General features: G+C 30.2%; 1 protein-coding gene across 5 annotated transcripts in view; it reads left to right on the top strand.

Annotated features, from left to right (window-relative positions):
• sfl (N-deacetylase and N-sulfotransferase sfl) overlaps positions 1–19,185 on the top strand; it is a 722,911-nt gene that overhangs the window by 695,703 nt on the left and 8,023 nt on the right. For all 5 annotated transcript variants that reach the window (XM_075377448.1, XM_075377447.1, XM_075377449.1 and 2 more), the window contains 5 exons: positions 5,345–5,565; positions 8,020–8,146; positions 10,757–10,908; positions 16,011–16,187; positions 18,289–18,409. In XM_075377448.1, coding sequence (XP_075233563.1) covers positions 5,345–5,565; positions 8,020–8,146; positions 10,757–10,908; positions 16,011–16,187; positions 18,289–18,409 — 798 coding nt within the window. The remainder of the gene's footprint in view (positions 1–5,344; positions 5,566–8,019; positions 8,147–10,756; positions 10,909–16,010; positions 16,188–18,288; positions 18,410–19,185) is intronic.

Raw genomic sequence — 19,185 nt, 5'->3', positions numbered from 1 at the left:
AATATTATATTAGAAACTCACAAAAGCAAATGTTTTCAAATGTTAAAAGATTATTCATATATATCATTTTTTTGTGCAATCATAGATGAAACACCCTTTTCACAAAGGTAAGACATGGCAAAAGGGATTAATATTTTCATTGCTTTTGTGACTAAATTTCCATATTCAATTTGACAAGTAAGCCAAAAATCTGCAGACATGAATTGTTGTTGTAACATTTTATTGCCAGACATTTCAATGAGATGGTTGTGAATCTTAACTGTTAACTTAGTAACTGCAACATTGTTCTCACTAAATGGGTTCAGTACCCATCATTCTGGAAAATCTTCCAGGAAATTTTCCACCAAATGAATTTTTAGCTCACGAAAATTCATCTTCATGCTATCCAAGCTGTGGTGAATCCACTGTGGTGTTCTTCATCCAAAGTTTTCTCAAAATAATCAGAAATGAGTGGAAATTTATCAGAATTTGTACACTGAAGACGAATAATCCAGATATCAAGGTTCTTAATGAAAGCATGAATTTTGTTGTCTGTCATTAATAAAATGACACGTTTTTATCACGTTCTTGTAAATTCACATTCAACTTGTTTAAATGCAAGTCTGTCATTAATAAAATGACACGTTTTTATCACGTTCTTGTAAATTCACATTCAACTTGTTTAAATGCAAAAATACATCAGCCAAGTAAGCCAACAGCAAGATATACTCATTATTCGGTAAAAACATTTAAAATGGCATTTGTTTGTCCTGAAAAATTATCTTGCATTTATCTTACAATTCCAATAACCATGTTAACACTTTCCCCTGCGATAACCACCTGACTTCTGTAAGAAAAAGAAAGATTTTTTTTTCTATTTGCCCATTTCATTGCATAGTTTAGAAAACAGCCTATTCTGTAATGGTCAGCTTTACAGAAAATTTGTTTGAGATTTTCAAGCATTTTTTTTTTGTGACAAGAGCATGTCCATGAAGGAAGCAGTGCATCCATTCTGCTCTTGGTATAAGACGATCTTTTAATTTTCTTCAGAAATCTACTGTTCTTTCCTGTATCACATTTCCACCATCACTACATACTGCATTAAATTTTTGTCCAGTCTATGTTATAGTTTTTAGTAGCTTCATAAAAAAACATCAAAAAGACCAGGATATCTGCTTTGCAAAACAACATATTTCCTTTGATTGATCTGTCTCTATTGCATTCATATCTCACAAAACATAAGAACTGAGAAATGTTTGCTATATCCATTGAGTGATCAAATTGAATACTAGAAAAATTCACTTGAACTCACTTTCTGAATTATTATCTGATGGTGAACATCGGCAGCCATGCCATTGATTCAGTTTGATACTGTGTCATTGGAAAGCAAAACTATTTTTTTCAATTTTTTGCTTTTTCCAAGCCTATTTAAACACTGACCTTATAAATTACAGCAGGGAATATTAGGTTTTCTGTGATTGTATGGGGTTTGGAAATCTTAGCTTTTCTTAATGCTACGAGATAAGATGCTTCAAATGTACTTTTATCAGTATGCATGTTTTACAAATAGAAGCTTGTTGATTTCTCACAGTATGTAATTATCCGTTAAAAAATTCCAAGGGTTTGTTTTTATGATCTGGATATTTATTTTCCAAGCCTCAAAGTAATTTTGATGGCTTCATGCTTTCACTGAAGAGGACTTGAAAGCAAACAATGAACTTTGGCTTTCCATCCAATTACATAAAACCATACTCTAAATAGCTGTCATTGTGCAATCTTGTTTTACCAATCAATTCACTGAATGTAGATGGCTCACTTTGTTTTTTCACAAATTTATCCATTTTGCATAAGAATCTAATTGAAAAAAAAACAGTTACGCTGTTTTAAAAAACCAAAATCTCAATTATTATTATTTTCAATGAAACTACTCTTTTAGAAACTTAAATAAAAGCACCAAACTCATGTATTACATTTGAAACTAAACTGGCGTTCTGCAATTCCTTAGATCTCTTTTATACTGCTAAGAGCACGATGTGATCAAACATCATATACATATTCAAACATGATGCTCTCACAGCAAATATTATGCAAGCAGATCAAATTACAAGGAGCACATAGACGTCAAGTTGGAACCTGTAAATTGCTCATTTGTACACTTCATATATCCATGTTCATACCCATCACTATCAACGCAGCTAAATAGTTTTAACTAGGTTTCATTGAGTTGGGGTTGAGGATTGGCAAAATATTTCATTATATTTTTTTTTAATTTTTATTTTTTGGTGGTCGTGGGGCTAAAAAGTTCCAAACTGTGGGACATTTTTCATCACTCTCTTACCAGATATACCTTTGTAGAGCCTATATCCTTGAGATTCCATGTGTCCTGATCGGTGTTTCTTATTTCCTGCAGACCCATCATGAGAATTTTATGTTAGTCCATTAGGCCAGTTATTATTTTTAGTGTACCAGTCTGCATGAATGAGTTTACATTTGTGTGGAAATATAAGTGATTTGCTTTGGTTTGATTTTGGACTTTTTACTTTTCTTGTTCATGTGTGTAGTGTTGGGGCATTCCAATGCTTCTGATCACATGTTATCTTTTAGGTGGCAGTTCATTGTTTCCATGTGCTGCCTTCTCTGAACTCTGGTGTTACTTGATTCACCCAGTGGAGTATTTCTTAAAAAACCTTTCATGGTTGGCTGTAGACGGGTCACCTATGGTGGAATTAGTCCCGAGTTACAACTGTAGATGAGATCTAGTGAGTGTGATTTGATGATAAATGAAGCTATGAAGTTTGTTTAGATTCAGTTCACCAGAAAAATTTCTTCTATTTGTACCAGATATATCCAGGCGCACCTTGCAGAGGCTCAATCTAACTTGTTAAAGTTGTTATTTTGCAGAAAAGTTACAAAGTCTGAACCTAAACATTAACTCAATTGTCTGATTTATTGGTATAGATGGATATTATTATTTTTTAGGACTATTGCTTAAACTAATATTGCTTATGTATAATAAATTTTAAACAGACGAGTAAGTTAAATATTTTATGAGGGTAAATCAAAAATATAAACGGGATTTTTACTCCTGAGCATCTACAGTTGGTAGGTCACTACACTCCTCAATCAACAAGTCAGTATGGAGTAGTGGTGGAAAGGGGAGGCAGCTCCAGTGAAAGCCAAGACTCGACTGTCAGCTGACAAGGTTCTTTCAACTGTTTTTTGACCGGTTAGGCATTTTTACTTATTGATCTTTTGCATGAGCAATACACAATCAATGCTGCTTACTACTGCGAGCTGTTGAACAAGGTGAGGTCTGCAAATTGCCACAAAAGACGAGAGAGACCATCCTCGACAACAATGCCAGGCCCCTACTGCAGCTCTAATGGTCTCAAAACTAGGAGAAATGCACTGGACTCAACTTAATCATCCTCCCTACAGCCTGGACCTATTGCCCTGTGATTTTCATTTGTTTGGGCTGCTTAAAGGAACTCTAGGAGGGCAACAATTTGGTGATGATGAGGCATACAAGGATTCGTGCGCAATTGGCTCTTGTTGCAACCAGCTTCATTCTATGATGCTGTGATAAAAAACTTTCCTTCTCGTTGGGAAAAATGTATTTCTAAACCAGGAAACTATGTAGAAAATAAAATTATATTTGTCTTCTATTTTTCAATAAATACTTTTTTTTTAAATAAAATCCCATTTATTTTTGATTTACCCTCATAATCTGTAACTAATGCTCTGCATAATTCATTTCATTTTTATGGGCACAGCAGTGATTTTACTGCTTGGTTTTGTACCTTGAAAACTTGTTCTTACATTTTAAGGGAAATCTGAGAGTTGAGATAATACTTTCTGACAGGAAAAATATATATAAACACAATTCTTATTATATAATATAAGGGGTCCAAAAAAATGTACTCACTGTTTGCTAGTCCATATCTCATGACAGTTTTTGACACTGAAAGAGGGTTATGGTACATGTTCAAAATGACCACCAGCTTCTATACTACACCCATGGCGCCATACTACACACTGAACTAAAGGACCTATTCGTTTTACCAATATATTTTTTTTCGCAATTGTTGAATTTTATTTTATAAATACCAGAAGAATCATATTTATTATTTACTTTTTTAGCATTATAATATTTTAAATGTTTTATTATACAATTATCAGGTTTATAAGCAGGTTTATTATATTTTTTATCATAATATGCGTCAATCAAGTTTTCTATAATTTTATTTGTATTTTATATAAATATTTTCACTATTTTTATTTATGGGTATTAATGTTAGTGTTATTGAAAATTTCTGGATTATATTTCTTTTGTATATTATCAATCAATGGTGTACATTATCCATTTTTATAGCTACATTTTTTTATATTATTTATTTCATTATACAATTTCTGTTTATCGTTTATGTATTTTATTGTTTTATTTATCATATTTTTAAAAATATTAATTTTTTGGGGCCAAGGATGATTAGAATTCTTGTTTATAAAGATTTAATTTGAGGTAGGTTTTTTATATGCTCCAGTTATTGTTTGATTGTTTTTATTTATCCAAGATATTAATAAAGATAATATTTTTAAGTAAAATATGCCTTATTAATGTTTATAATTAATTCTCACCAGTCAAGCGGAAAATAAACTTAAATAAATTACATTTAAGCTTTATTTACACACACACGCACCCATGCACATACACACACACCATATGTGTATGATAGATGATATTATAAATATTAAGTAAACAAGCATTTTATTAAGATTCTTCAAGGCCAAACAGTATGGTTTGAAAACAAACCATGGTAGAAAAACAGAAACAGTTTATTTGTGTATCCCATGATTTTCCATTTGTCAAATTGCCCTTAAATTTTACATTTTGAACACATAAACACTATAATTTAATAACAATGTACATGCTGTTTACATCTAGCTTGGAAGCTCATTGTAGTGGTTTTTATCTGTATTTAAAGTTAGTTACAGTCCATTAAAAGAAATGATTTTAATATTATTAACATAGAAATTAGTGGACTAATCTGAATTGAAGCATAGATTTTCTTGATGATTTTTAGGGATATATGATCGCAAAGAGTGGTTTGTATCATAAGATGCGAGTCTTATGATACAAAACATAATTGCAGAAGAATAGTTTTAAGTTTAGTTCATTAGTGATGTTAATAATTATAACAATTTGTAATATGTTAAAAATATGATATTAATGATTAAAAGGATTTTGAGGGTTAGGTATAAAATATCTACTGAAATTTTTATTTTTTAAGGGAAACTACTCGATTTAGACAGTTAAACAGTTTCCTTTTTATGTTAATAAAATTCAATTAATTTTATTTTTTTTTAGAATCCATGTCATGATACAAGACACATCAAGATATGGTCACATAATAAATCTTGTGAGCAGTTGCCTCGTTTCCTAGTCATTGGCCCACAGAAGACTGGCACAACAGCATTATACGCGTTCCTATCAATGCATCCAAATATATCATCTAACATTCCTAGTCCTGAAACATTTGAGGAAATTCAATTCTTCAATGGCCGTAATTATTATAGGGGTTTATCGTGGTGAGTTCTAATTTAAGATTGAAAGAAATTTCTATTATTAAAAGTTTTATGTGTTAGCTATATTTTTTCTTAAAGAAAAGAAAAAAGTTTTTTAATTTAATTTTTTAGGTTTTTGTTGTTTCATTAAACTGGGAAAACTTGCTTTTAAAGGAAAGAAAAACCTTTTTATATTAATAATTTTATACATTTTTAAAGCTGATTTTTTCTTTTAACTTATTAAATTATGTAATGCAATAGTTTGTATTCATTTTTCTGTTCTACAATTTTTATTTTATTTTAAAAATTTCTATATGTTGTCGCTTGGTGGACAAAACCTCCTTGTGTGTCCTTTTTTTTAAATAGGGTTTTTGTTTTTTCAATTGTTTTGGACTTTCTTTAGTGTTTGGTGAGACCTGTTACAGGCTATTCTGTTTAAAAATTTAAAAAAAATATTTTTCAAAATTTCGCAAGTGCAAGTTTTCTTATTGTTTGTTTGCAAAACAATCTCTCATATGTTGCTGTTAACACATATAAGATTTTTCAGAAAATTCTGACATACAAGTAAAACCATATTTGTGCATCATTATGCACATAGAACGTTTATCTGAATTATTAAATTTAGAAGTGGTAAAATAGCCTATGTGTAGCCATACGCACATGAGGTAATGGAACGTAAGCTAATGTATAAATTCTGTTTAAGAAAAGCACATAGCCGTAGTCTTAATTGATGGGCTAGATAATATTGAGATAATGATTGAGTCAGCGACAGGCATACATGCAGCTGATACTTTAATAGTCACATTGATCACATTTTCAATTAAATAATGAAGCAAACTGTCAAGTAGGTAATGTTGAAAAATGAAGGAAACATATAAAAAAAGGAAACAAAAAAGCAAAGGATTGTATAAGTTTTCTGTTATAAGTTTTCTGTCTCTGTCATTGAGAGATTTTCATTTGTAATTTCCTGAATTTTTAAATATTGACTTATTTATGTAACATATAAAGTACAGTTGTGAAAAAATAGAAATGTTCAGTAAAAAAAAATTTAGTTGTGATTTTGATCCCATTCATCAAATGAATTTTTTGCTTTAAAAATGATCCAATATTAAAAGTGTAGTTCAATCACATTATTTTTTTATCTTGTAATTATGTATTATATGTTAGTGCTCTGATAAAAATTTTACAATGATTTCTCTTTATCTATCTGGATAATGTTGGTGCAGTTTTTTTTTTTTTATTCATTCCTGACATGATTTATATAATGTACTGATCAGAATAAAATATTTATTTTAATTAATTTAAACTTACTGTCATTTTAGTCCATTTAATTTGGCTTTTTGAAGAATTTTTAAAATTAATTTTATTTAAAATAATGAAAAACTACTTTAAAATTTACAAACATTATTGCATATATTTTCTTACTGTTGTATACATTAATCATAATTTTATCCAATATCATTCTAACAATCACTAAGTTTTAATAGTGGAAATTAATATTTTTATTAATTTATTACCAGAAAATAATATATGCCAATAAAAATTATTTATTAATATAAGCGAATAGTTTTATCACCATTTTTAATCAACATCAAAAGTTATTTGACAGTTAGTGCGCCTTAAATAATAATTTACCTCATAATTATTTGTCACTTGAAGAAGTGATACTCCCCGCTATTATTTTCTTTGTAAGATAAATCTTTAGTTAATGCATTTCATCCCTGTGTAGTAGTAGTTGTAGTATTAGATGGCATGCATACATTTTTACATTGTACTCATAATTTGTAAAAGTAAAAAGATGGCTTCATTTTTTATAACTGCATTTTTACCTGAATAGATGAAACAGTAGAATTTGTTATATTTTGTAATATTTAATATACCATATAACAGTCAATTTGATCAAAATTGAATTTATTATTTTTAATAGTAGTAATAACTTTTCCTTTACATGAACATTTTTAATAGCCAGAAGAAAAATGTCATTGAGGTGGAGCCCACCTCCCATCCCATCACTGTCGTTTAACCATTTTTATTATTGTTATTCTTTTGAAGCTAAACTACTTTTTAAGTAATATTTATATAAAAAGTAAAAGATATTTAAGCTTTTATTATTTTCTTACTTTTAAGTTACTGTTTTTTTTTGTTTTTTTCAGTTTTAGTTAACTTCAATTAAAATTTTTTTCTGGTGAAGGTCTTTCCTTCAGATTTCTGCAGTTTTTCGTTTCTAACCCTTTTTTTCTGTGATTTCATCACAGTTCTTCCTTTTTTCTTACTTCCGGTTACGAAGTAGAGTTATGAATATTGGTTAAGCAATAGAAAATTAGATATAACTCTAATGGTGATCCCAATAAATAAGCAAATTTAATAATTATAAGTAATGATGAAGTAAATTAAAGATTAAATAACATTGTGCTATTTCATGAATTCTAAAAAAGTTAATATAATTTAATTTTATTTATAGTAACTTTTTTTTTAAAGGTACATGGACTTTTTTCCATTGGTTAAGAATACCACCGCTCAGTATCTTTTTGAAAAGTCTGCAACTTATTTTGATGGTGAACTAGTACCCAAGAGAGCACATGCATTATTACCACATGCAAAACTGGTATATATTTTTCTAAAATTAATTGAGAACTTTTATTTACTTATAAAGTTTATAAATAAATTATTTATTTATAATATAGAATTTTGCTAATATAAAATATAGATCTAAGAATTTGGTCTAAGACATGGTAGCTATTCTGGTGATCGCACCTTTTCAACACGCAACATCTTTAAAGATCTTGCCAACCTTGTTTAGACAGCTACAAGTTACAGGAAAGGGGTGATTTTTCAGTGGATTCCATCCCATGTGAGTATATACAGAAATGAATAGGCTGATGTCTTGGTAAAAAATTGCAACAAAATTGCCTCAACAACCATCTGTATTAATCTTATCATTCAGCAAAAATCTTTATTAACAACAAATTCAGAGTTTCTACTAGACAATACCTCCTGTCATGTAGTGAAAATAAAAGATGGTCTTCGCTATTATACCTGACAGTTCTAGAAGTGAGAGTCTAACCATGTTCAAGATAGCAACTGGCCATGACTATCTTGGTACCCATCTGTTCTGAATAAATGTACATCGTACATCTAGATGTGTAATTTTTAAGACAGAAAACAGTGTTATGAACTGGGAGCACGTAGTGAATAAATGTGATTATTTAATAAAATTTTAAAGGAATATCTGTTGCAAAGATCTATTGGCGAGTATGGAAATTAATTACTTTGTATCAAAATTAGAGTGTTTTTAATAAATAAATAGATCTAAATATTAGAAAAAAATTCTTAAAAATTTTGTCTAAAGTATTTATGTTGGTGAGATATGAACAATAGGAAAATAGAAAGGAAAGTTTTAGAGGAAGCCCTTTGAAATGTAATATTACAGGAGGACTTTGAAGATTAGATGTACAGTGAAATTTGAAATAATGAGGTCTTAAGTTAAATAGAAGAGGAGAGAAAGTTGCGACAGAATCTTGAAAAGTTGAACAAAGTTATGGCCTATGTATTAAAACATCTAGGGTTAGTTAATTTAGTAATAGGGGCTAAAATACTGTATATGAGAGGGAAATGTATTGCACACATGGAATGTAACAGGAGCACCATTGTCGTCTTCCTGCACAAGACCACGATGGTGCTCAAAGTCCATTTGCCGAAGAGTCGGCGAGTTCGAGTATCGATGTCAGACTATCAAATATAGTACACTCGGGTTCAGAAGGTACCTTAGGGTATATCTTGATGAGAAATTTCAATTCAAGAGACAGCTTCAATACCTTGCTGAAAAGGGGACCCCCTTTTTTGGGATCCGACGTGAAATCAATCTGGATTGGGGTCTCAAGTTTAGGACTCTAAACATCCTGTGCAAGGGCGCGTGCAAAGCGATTATTTTGTGTATTGCGCCAGCTTGGGTGGATAGGATGAAATTCCATAGTTATAGAGATATATTATTGAGGACCCAATGACTATTACTGTTGATGATAACGGGTAGTTAGTAGTTACCGGACGGTTTCACAGGTCTTCGTGATTGTGAGAGTGAAACCAGTTGATATTCTGGCTCTTGAGAGATATTCATTCACATCAATGGCATCCTGGGCCCAGGCAACTGATAGATGTCATATGCCGAAGTATAAGATGACTTCTGGTAAAGTCCATCAGCGCTAGGTATAGATCGGGCGGTTGGAGGGTGTCTTCCCCTAGAGGATCAAGATGGATGGAATATAACAGAACTAAATGTCGCACAAAGTGAATAGCCATCTTGTAGTTATATTCCACTACTGCCAACATTCCAAAACTTGTTGAACCGTGCCCTCTCATTTTCTGTCAGTTGCCATTGTTATGGAGTTAAGTACACTTGCTACGTGATTATGTGATTACACATTTTCATTTAGCAAGTGAATCACATGGTGATTACACGGAAAAGTAAACATAAGTTTCTGTAACAAATAAAATGTACAATTATGTCATATTTGTTTCTTTAACTATCTCTTTTCATTTGCAACTTATGAGCAACTGTGCATTAATTACATTTCAGCCATCCCTCTTAGGAAGACAAACATGGAATTTATGAAACAAAACGGAGGCTGTAGGATAAAATAGATATTTCAAGGTTTAAATATTACCCTAAAACACAAGGGAATGGAGAATAACATTAAACCTGTCTGAGTTTTATTGCTTTGTACAAATCTGGGAACTAAAAGGTTACAAATAACAGTTATATCAAAACAGTTTTGAAAGATTTCATCAGCTACTCTAGACTGTTTACTCTTTGTAAAAAATCTTAGGTTCCAGAATCTTGTTACAGTAGGTGCGGTTCATTATTTCTACATCCAACAATGAAATTCCTAGCTAATTTTTTATTTTATGGTGTAGTAGTAATTGTAGATTTATGAAATAGGCTATCAGATCATTGAAATGTGCTTTTTTTAAAGTGCTATCCGGTACTGTTAATGATCACAGTACCCATTAGTCATCACTAATATTGTTTGCAGAATTCAGTAAAACTGCGTCTGATATTGTTTAACTTAAATCATCTACAGGAAGCTGTTGTATTTTATTCTTATTTTGCAGCTTGCAACTCTTCGAGACATTGTAGATTTTGTGAAACCATTATGTCGTGCTGGTTTTCATTTAACCCAAATATATTTTTATAATGATTTTAAAATTGTTTATACAGGTAACAATTTTGATATCTCCGGCTAAAAGAGCTTATAGCTGGTACCAACATACTAGAGTGCATGGAGATCCTATCGCACTGAATTATACTTTCTATGAAGTAATCTCCGCATCAGACACTGCTCCAAAAGTATTAAGAGATTTAAGAAACAGGTATTTTATTTTAATTTTTTATAATTAATATTATTCCTGTCAGTTGTATGAATGTATCAATATTATAATGATTATATATTTAATTTTGAGTATGGTTTTAAGGAGAAAGAGCACAGTAAAAAAGAGTCACTGATGGATGTAATTGAGGTTAAATTTAATTGCTGTTTTAACATGACATTTATTTTTTGCAAGATAAATTTACCATTTAAAACTTTTATAAGTTTTACCAAAATAATTACACGAAACAGAAAAAAGTAATGGATACACTTTTATTTTACAGGCTATATAATTTCATTATTAATAAAAGTTAAAAATAAATTTTGTAAAATTACATAATAAAATTTGAAGTGTGTGAGCAATTGTTGTCCAAATAAAGGGGTAATTCAACTATAAATATGAAATCAGCCATTAATATAAAATCGCTTGTTCAGCTATTTAATAACTGGTCTCATTTTTGTTCATTGCCTTGTTTTGAAACTTTTCTAAAAATAAATTAAAATTTAGTATATATTTATCATTTTTAATCTGTTTGTTAGTTCTAAATGTTTTGTTGTTCTTCAACTGATTTCTATTTTAACTTTGCTCTTGTTACATGTAAAATACTACCTTGAATATGTAGAAGTAAATTAATAATAAAAAAAACTATGACAGACTACTGCTGTAAGAACTATAGATGTGATTTTGCTAATGTACAAAGATGTAGATGGACTGCATATGGTCAATAAAGTAATGTTGTTAACGGAATTGTATCGTATTGTACACTATATTGGTTACAGATTTCCTTTTTTTTGTTAATAGTTATTATGAAATTATGTTATTATGTACCATACATTGTTATAATTAAAATATGTTATTACGAATTGAATCTGCATACCAGCTTTATGTGAGCTGATTAAATTATTGGTCAAGTTAAAACCACACAGTTCTGTGATTATAATTATATTTTACGGCTGTTCACAGTCTGAATTTTTATTTGATTATTATCAAACTGTATGAGAACTGATTTATTAAATTATTTAGTGAAATCATATATATATATATATATATATATATATACATTGTCATGTGTTCGTGGCTCGATCAGGATATTGAGAGATTGACAATTTAAAATGTTCATATAATTATAATTTATTGGTTTAAAAACATAAATAAAACAAGACAAATCAATAATATTAGACACCAATAAACAACTCCTAATAAAAATAGTAATCACAACCACAATAATAATCAGAATAATAAAGATGACAACAGCAAACAATAATAATATAGTAATAAATTTCTATAATAAACAAATATTAATTATAGTAATCACAACAATAATAATAATAAATGTCAGTAATAATAATAATGAAATCCATACAAAACAGAATTTAAAGTAATCGTCAGGATTTATTCACATGTAGATAAATAATGAAAACCAGAATTCAGTCCCATTGACAAAAGACATTAGCATGACTGCTAGTCTTAACACATTTAACCACAAGTCTTGTATTAACAACAATAGTACAAAACAAGATAATACTAGATAATACAATTATAAAGTTCTTTCACTGCAGATTTGCTGTTCACAAATAAAACTACCCTAACAGTTTATGAATGAAATTAAGTACATTATCTCTTCACTTATAGTCTTACAGTAACTCACTGAACCATTTCTTGTTTTCATGTACTGGAATTACGTGTAATGTCACTGTAATTGTGTTGAACGTGTACGCCTAGAAATTTGCTTCTTCACTGATCTCACAGAATACTGTCACTGACTGATATCGCAGACTTGCATCTCACAGACTGATGTCATAATGTCTCTCTTAGACTGATTTGCAGAACTGATTTTTAACTGGTCTTCTCTGGAATATTTATACTCTTATCCTCTTTACCTTCTGGACCGGACGCAACTTGAAGCATGAGAAAGATCATTCGCCCTGACATTTTCCCATGAAATTCCAAACCTTGGTTCGGTAACTCTTCTCACGGAAGAACACCTGTTTAGGTGTGTCAGTGCAGTATTACAAAAGAAGATTGTTAAATGGACCTGTTATCTTTACTAAAAGATTTTAGCATAGATTCCTTTCATTATTATATTTCTACTAGTTTCTTCTTAGTCGGTAGGAATCCGTTACTCAGGGCCGCTATACTGGTCTTGTTACACCTATATACATATGTATAAGGTAAGATATGTCTTATCTTAATATTCTGTACTAGGTGGTTTATTTAACCCTTAACTCACAAGATGAGGTATGTCATACGGCTCGATTATTTTGAAATGGTGTTCCTCATGCTTAAACTGTTAATTGGATATGCCAATTAACACCAGCCAAGTACCTTTTGCAAATGTTGTCTTCTTTCAATCGCCATTGTTAGTTGTGATCCTTGGTGCTTGTTAGTTTAGTGTTGTAGTCCTGCGATCCCTTGTACTGGCCTTCGTTTGTACCTTTTATATTCTAATCTTTGTTAGTTCTGTGTACCGCACCTCGTAGTGAGTGTATCTTTTTGCAGTCTATTTTTTAATTACATCATTATTTTTAAGTTATGAGTCATTTTTCTTAGTGGTAAAAAACTTTATTATTTCGTAAAAGGTAATTACATTTTTCATTGTGTATTTTGGAACTATCATAATTGTAGATGATGAATACTGATCCTAGTGTTAGTAATGCTTCAACTGATGATTCTGAAGTATAACTACTTGACTGACAATTTGTTTTATGAGACCTTATGATGTAGGTGATCTGGACATTGCTAAAGACTATGTTATAGTGATCACAACACTTCATCTGAATGAAATGAAGATAGTTCAGATGGTGAAATAACTTCTGATCCCTGAGACAATACCGGTTGTTTTTATGATGGCAAAAATGGGCTTAAAAGGTCAGCTGGACATTTCCACAAGAGAAATACCAGAACTTAACAGCGCAATATTATGGTCCAGCTTCCAGAACTAAAACAACGTGAGCGTGCCTTAGGTTTGAAATCAGGACCAACTGAAACTTGAGGTTTAATTATTGATGATGATCCATTGTGCAGAATCATACACTTTACTAATGTAAAACTTCCAATAGTTCAAAATTTGCAAAAAAACTCCAAACGCTACAGATATGCGCAATGTAGACCTTACTGAAATGAAGGCTGTTGTTGGTTTGCTTTTTTACTTGGCAATTTTTAAATGTAATCATGAAGACACACAAGCAAAGTGGGCTACTGATCAAACAGTAGGCGTTATTTTTCATTTGCCTTATGAGTAGAAACAGATTTGAAAATTTATCACATCTTCACTTAGATGATGATCAAATTGACCCTCCTCAATGCATCCAAAAAAATCCAGTGTGTAATTTCTGAAATATTTGAACAATTGTCAGGATTCATATTTTATTGGTGCTTATATTACAGTAGATGAAATGCTTGTGTGCCAAAAAAACCATGCAAATATAGAATAAAAATTCAAGTTCTAGTTGATTCCCAGACTCATTAATTTAGCAACGGTTACACCTATGTTGTTAAAGACAGCAGCAGCGATATACTTGAAGCTGACAATCAGTATTCCAAACTGACCTAGTCTGTCATCCTTCAAGCAAAGAATATAATGTACAGCAACAGGAACATCACGACGATTGACAATTGGTATTCATCAATCGAAATTGCTAATATACCGTATGATAAGGGACTAACATTTGTCGGGACGATGCATCAAAGCAAGCAGGAAATTCCACCCGAGTTCAAATCTCAAAGATGTTGTCCTGTAGGAAGTTCAGTATATGGATTCATAGCTAAAAAAAAAATGTCTTACGTTACAAAAAAAGGTAAAAGTGTAATTTTTCTTTCTACAATTCACAATATACCAGAGAGCTGCAAAAAGACAGGAAAACCTGAAGTAAATATTTTCTATAATTGTACTAAAAGTGGTGTAGACAGTTTAGATGAGAAATGTGCCATCTATTGTTCCAGCCAAAGAATTTGTAGATGGCTGAATTTTAGACATCAGTGCTGTAAATGCTTACATATTGCACTTAACTAGCTAAAAATTTATATATATATATATAATAAAAGGATATTTCTCAGCTGTTTTTGGTTTTCACCGAGCTTATATTATTGTTTTGTATTTATTATTTTGTAATGTCTGATTAAAAATACAATTGAATTTGGAACAATGTTATTTGCCTTCAAATTCCATGTGAAACTCAGCAAAACTGCATTAGAAGTTCTTCTAATGTTGAAGATAGTTTATGGGAAAATTACTCTGTCATTACCAACGTTTTACAATTGGTTACATATCCTTCAAAAAGATCATGATAATTTTGAAGCTGAACATGTTCTGGGTATTCTTCTACACAAAAAATGCAATGAATGTTAGTCTGTATCATAGTCAACTAATAAGCATCAGAATGACTGCAGAAGAGGTAGGATTCCTAAAACAATCATCCATGAAATTGGGACATAGGAATTGCATCTGCAGAAAATTTGTGCAAAATTTGTTTCTAAGATTTGACTCTTGAATAGAAGGAACATGTCTCTAAACTAGCCTGGAAGTGCTGGATCATTTGACAAGTGAATCTGATTTCTATTTCTTAGATCCATTAATCGCAGGAGATGATTCATGGATATTCAAATTGAAAACAAAAAGACAAAGTGTAGATTGATACAGAACTACCTCACCTCACCAAAACAAAGCTTGCATAAGCAAATTGGTGAAATGTTTTATTTACAGCATAGAGTAAAGTACATTCATGAAACAATTTTCATTAGTTGGAAATATATTTTTGTAAAAGAAATAGAATGAAAAAAAAAAATGGCCAGTTTCTGTAAACTTTGGAATTTTGTTCATTGTTCTTTGAATTTTATAAACACTAATGATGTAGTGATCAGTACTATCCTTTTCATAAAATTGATCTGAAGTTCACCAATGTCTCTAGTATTGCATGATCTCATTTTTAATTAGCATTTTACAAAAAAAAATGTTCTATCATTTAATGTCGGTTTGTATTTCTTATTATATAGATAAATAAGAACTGGTGGTGTAAGATTTTGTGCAATCAAATGAGCATTTGAACAAAAATATTTATTCGTTTTTTAACAGTATTTTTTTTTTTTTTTTTTTAATTTTATTGTAGGTGTTTAAATCCTGGAAAGTATTCCCAGCATCTGGAACGTTGGTTGACATACTACACACCGCAACAATTACATATTATTGATGGTGATCAGCTACGATCAAATCCTGTTGAGGTTATGGATCAGCTACAGAAATTTCTAAAAATAACACCTACTTTTGATTATTCTTCACATCTCAGGTGATTTTATATTACCTTTTTTTGTTTATATTGTTATTATAATTATAATGTGTAATAAAATGAAGCTGGTTGTTTAAAGAGTTATTAAATTGTTAAAACCATTAGTTCTATGATTATAATTATATTTATGGCTGTTCACAGTCTGAATTTTTATTTGATTATTATCAAACTATATGAGAACTGTTGTGTTAGATAATTTAGTCATCGTATGTATACATGTTATTCTAATAAGATGTGGAAATATCAGTTTGATCTTGGTTCAAATGAATAATAATAGTAATAATAAAGAAAAGAAATCCTTTTTACTGTGATGCATGTTAACCCACTTGATATAAAAGATACTTAAATTACAATTACTTTTTTTCAAAGTAATGGCAATGCTTAGCACTTTTAATGGTAAGTAGGCTGACGTTATTTGAATGTGGGTAGTAATTTTAGAAGATGGCTGGAACCCTGTTGGGTAATAATGTAATATATTCAGTTCAGTAAAAAAGGCAGAAGGAAACTACTCGCTTCTAATTTTCCCTTATTAGTAAGCCTGGTATGTTGTGTTTGTTTTTCTTGACATTTTCTTCAGTGATTTGGTATTACTCAAGTGTCAGGTTGCCTATAACTATTAAGGTTACAGCACCCGACATATACCATGTTAATTGGTATTTTTGACTTAGGCTGCTAAAATTTGAATGTCTCATAAGGAGACCTTTTTGAAATGCAGATTATTTGATTAATGCTCTTGCCATGTTTATCAGTGTAACTTTTAATAATTAACTAAATTAATAGTTTTATTACAAATATTACTGGATTCAGATTTATAATTTTCATAAAAACTTGTGTGTTTTAAATATTTATAAACGGTTGGGGAAATAATATTTTTGAGTAAAAAATTCTGGCGTCCAAGTCAGAGTGGTTGTTTAATAAATCTTAAAAATTATTATGGAAGATTCTCTTCAAGATTTGTTTTTAAGCCCAGATCTAACTTATTTCGATCCTGCATAACTTACAATATTTGTCTGGTTAAAATTAATTATTAACCTAATTTTATTATTTATTTACAAAAACTGTTTAATTGTAACAAAAGCAGATTTAAATACCTTATTATTTTTTATATTTGTTAATTTCTTTATTCCTTCTTTTTCTGTATGTCATTAGATACATGAGATCATTAAATAAATAAGGAAGCAAATGACTTGAAAAATTATTATTATTCAATGACAATGAAACTAAAGCTTCTTTTCAACATAATCTACGGCTGCATTTAGTCATTTATACCATCTTTCTGTAAGCTTTCTTACTACAGTAATAAAAAAGTGTTCCCCTCTGTGTCTGAAGCCATTCTTGTATTGTATTTTAGACCCACTCATTGTTGTCGAACTCATTGCTGCGTGAAAACTCTTAGAAAGGAGCAAAATAATTTCACATTGTTAAAATTAGATTTCATAAACCCTTAGTAGACTACAGAAACATTGAAATGTTGGTCTATTCAAATTTTTTTTGTTCCTATGCATCAAATCATCTGTCACCAAAGGTGGTCATCTACTTATCTTTTAGCTTTATTACACCTATTTTCTCATCCTTTATTAAACATACATATCCATTTCATAAATGTGAAATCATAAACTTGTGCCATTTTTTTCAATACAACTATTCCTAATATTCAAAAAATTAATTACAGGTCTTACTTTACAACCCAAAGACTATTTGATTATTTATTGAACTCCTGAGTCAAAACTATCAACATAAGTACATTTATATAAAACGTCATATTTCCAGCTTAGCTGTAAACAAAGAAAAGTTACTGTGGCTTGCAGAAAGTGAAATAAAACTTAATTTCTAAACAAACCTCATATTTAATATTAAATAATTAAAAATAAAAAAATTACCATAAACTGTTCCCAAAAATGATTTACCACATTAAACTTTGCTATAAACACTACTAACAGTAATTGTTCTTTGTTATCAAAAATTAAGACACTGTGAAAATTATACCATGCTTTGATATCTTCTAGTATGTTTCTCTGTGCACTCTTAAAAAAGACATGCCCCATTCATTTATTGATTACTATTTGATTGATAATAACTTCTTTATTTTTTGTATTTTCAGGTATGACCCTAAGAAAGGGTTCTTTTGCCAAGTGCTGAATGGGGACCACACTAAATGTCTGGGGAAAAGTAAAGGCCGTTTATATCAACCTATGGAAGAAAAGGCCTACAAAATGCTTCAGGTGAATACTATTTTTTTTTATTTTTAGCACAGATATGACAATTATTCAGTAATTAAAAAGTCAAATTGCAGCAACAGAAAAACTATGTAATAGAAAAGACTAAAATGTTTGCTGTTGAAATTGGTACTCCTGAAGTAGAAAATAGCAGCTGTTCAAAAAGAATTTCAGTTATTACCACCGCTTTTGTTTATTTCAAAATGTTGGCTTAGCTTGAAGTGTGTACCACTGAAGAACACTGTGCTGTGAAAAGATTTTTTATGTTCTAAAGGTGAAAAAACCTGCTGAAATTCATTCACAGATGTAACAGTAGATGAACAGTATGGTAAAGAATATATTATGTGTGCAAATTTTTATAAAGGATTGAACAGTCTGGACAACAAATGTCCACCGACTTTCATTGTAGCAGAAGACTGCTGATGGAAGTCATGATTGACACTTTGCAAAATATCATTAATGATCTTATTAAACTTATTAAATTTCTTAAATTTGTAGAGCAAGTATCAGCACTGTTTGCCCCATTATCATTGATAAAAGCTGAATTACCATAAAACATATTCAATTTGGTTCCAGGACAGTAGACTTAAAATCACAAGTCATCTGAATTTACATTTGTACTGAACTTAAATGACAGTTTTTAGCGAAAGTTAATGGTATTTTAGATTTCTCATTACCGCATGATTAAACTTGAATTCATCATTTTGAACTTGAATCCAAACATCAGAGTACGGAATGGAAATATCAGAGTTTATCCACAAGTATAAAATTCAAAACCTAAG

The sequence above is a fragment of the Lycorma delicatula genome, chromosome 10 (genome assembly GCF_047948215.1).
Source record: "Lycorma delicatula isolate Av1 chromosome 10, ASM4794821v1, whole genome shotgun sequence".
Lineage (NCBI taxonomy): Eukaryota > Metazoa > Arthropoda > Insecta > Hemiptera > Fulgoridae > Lycorma > Lycorma delicatula.
Note: the sequence above shows the minus strand (reverse complement) of the source record. Positions and strands in the feature narration are given on the sequence as shown.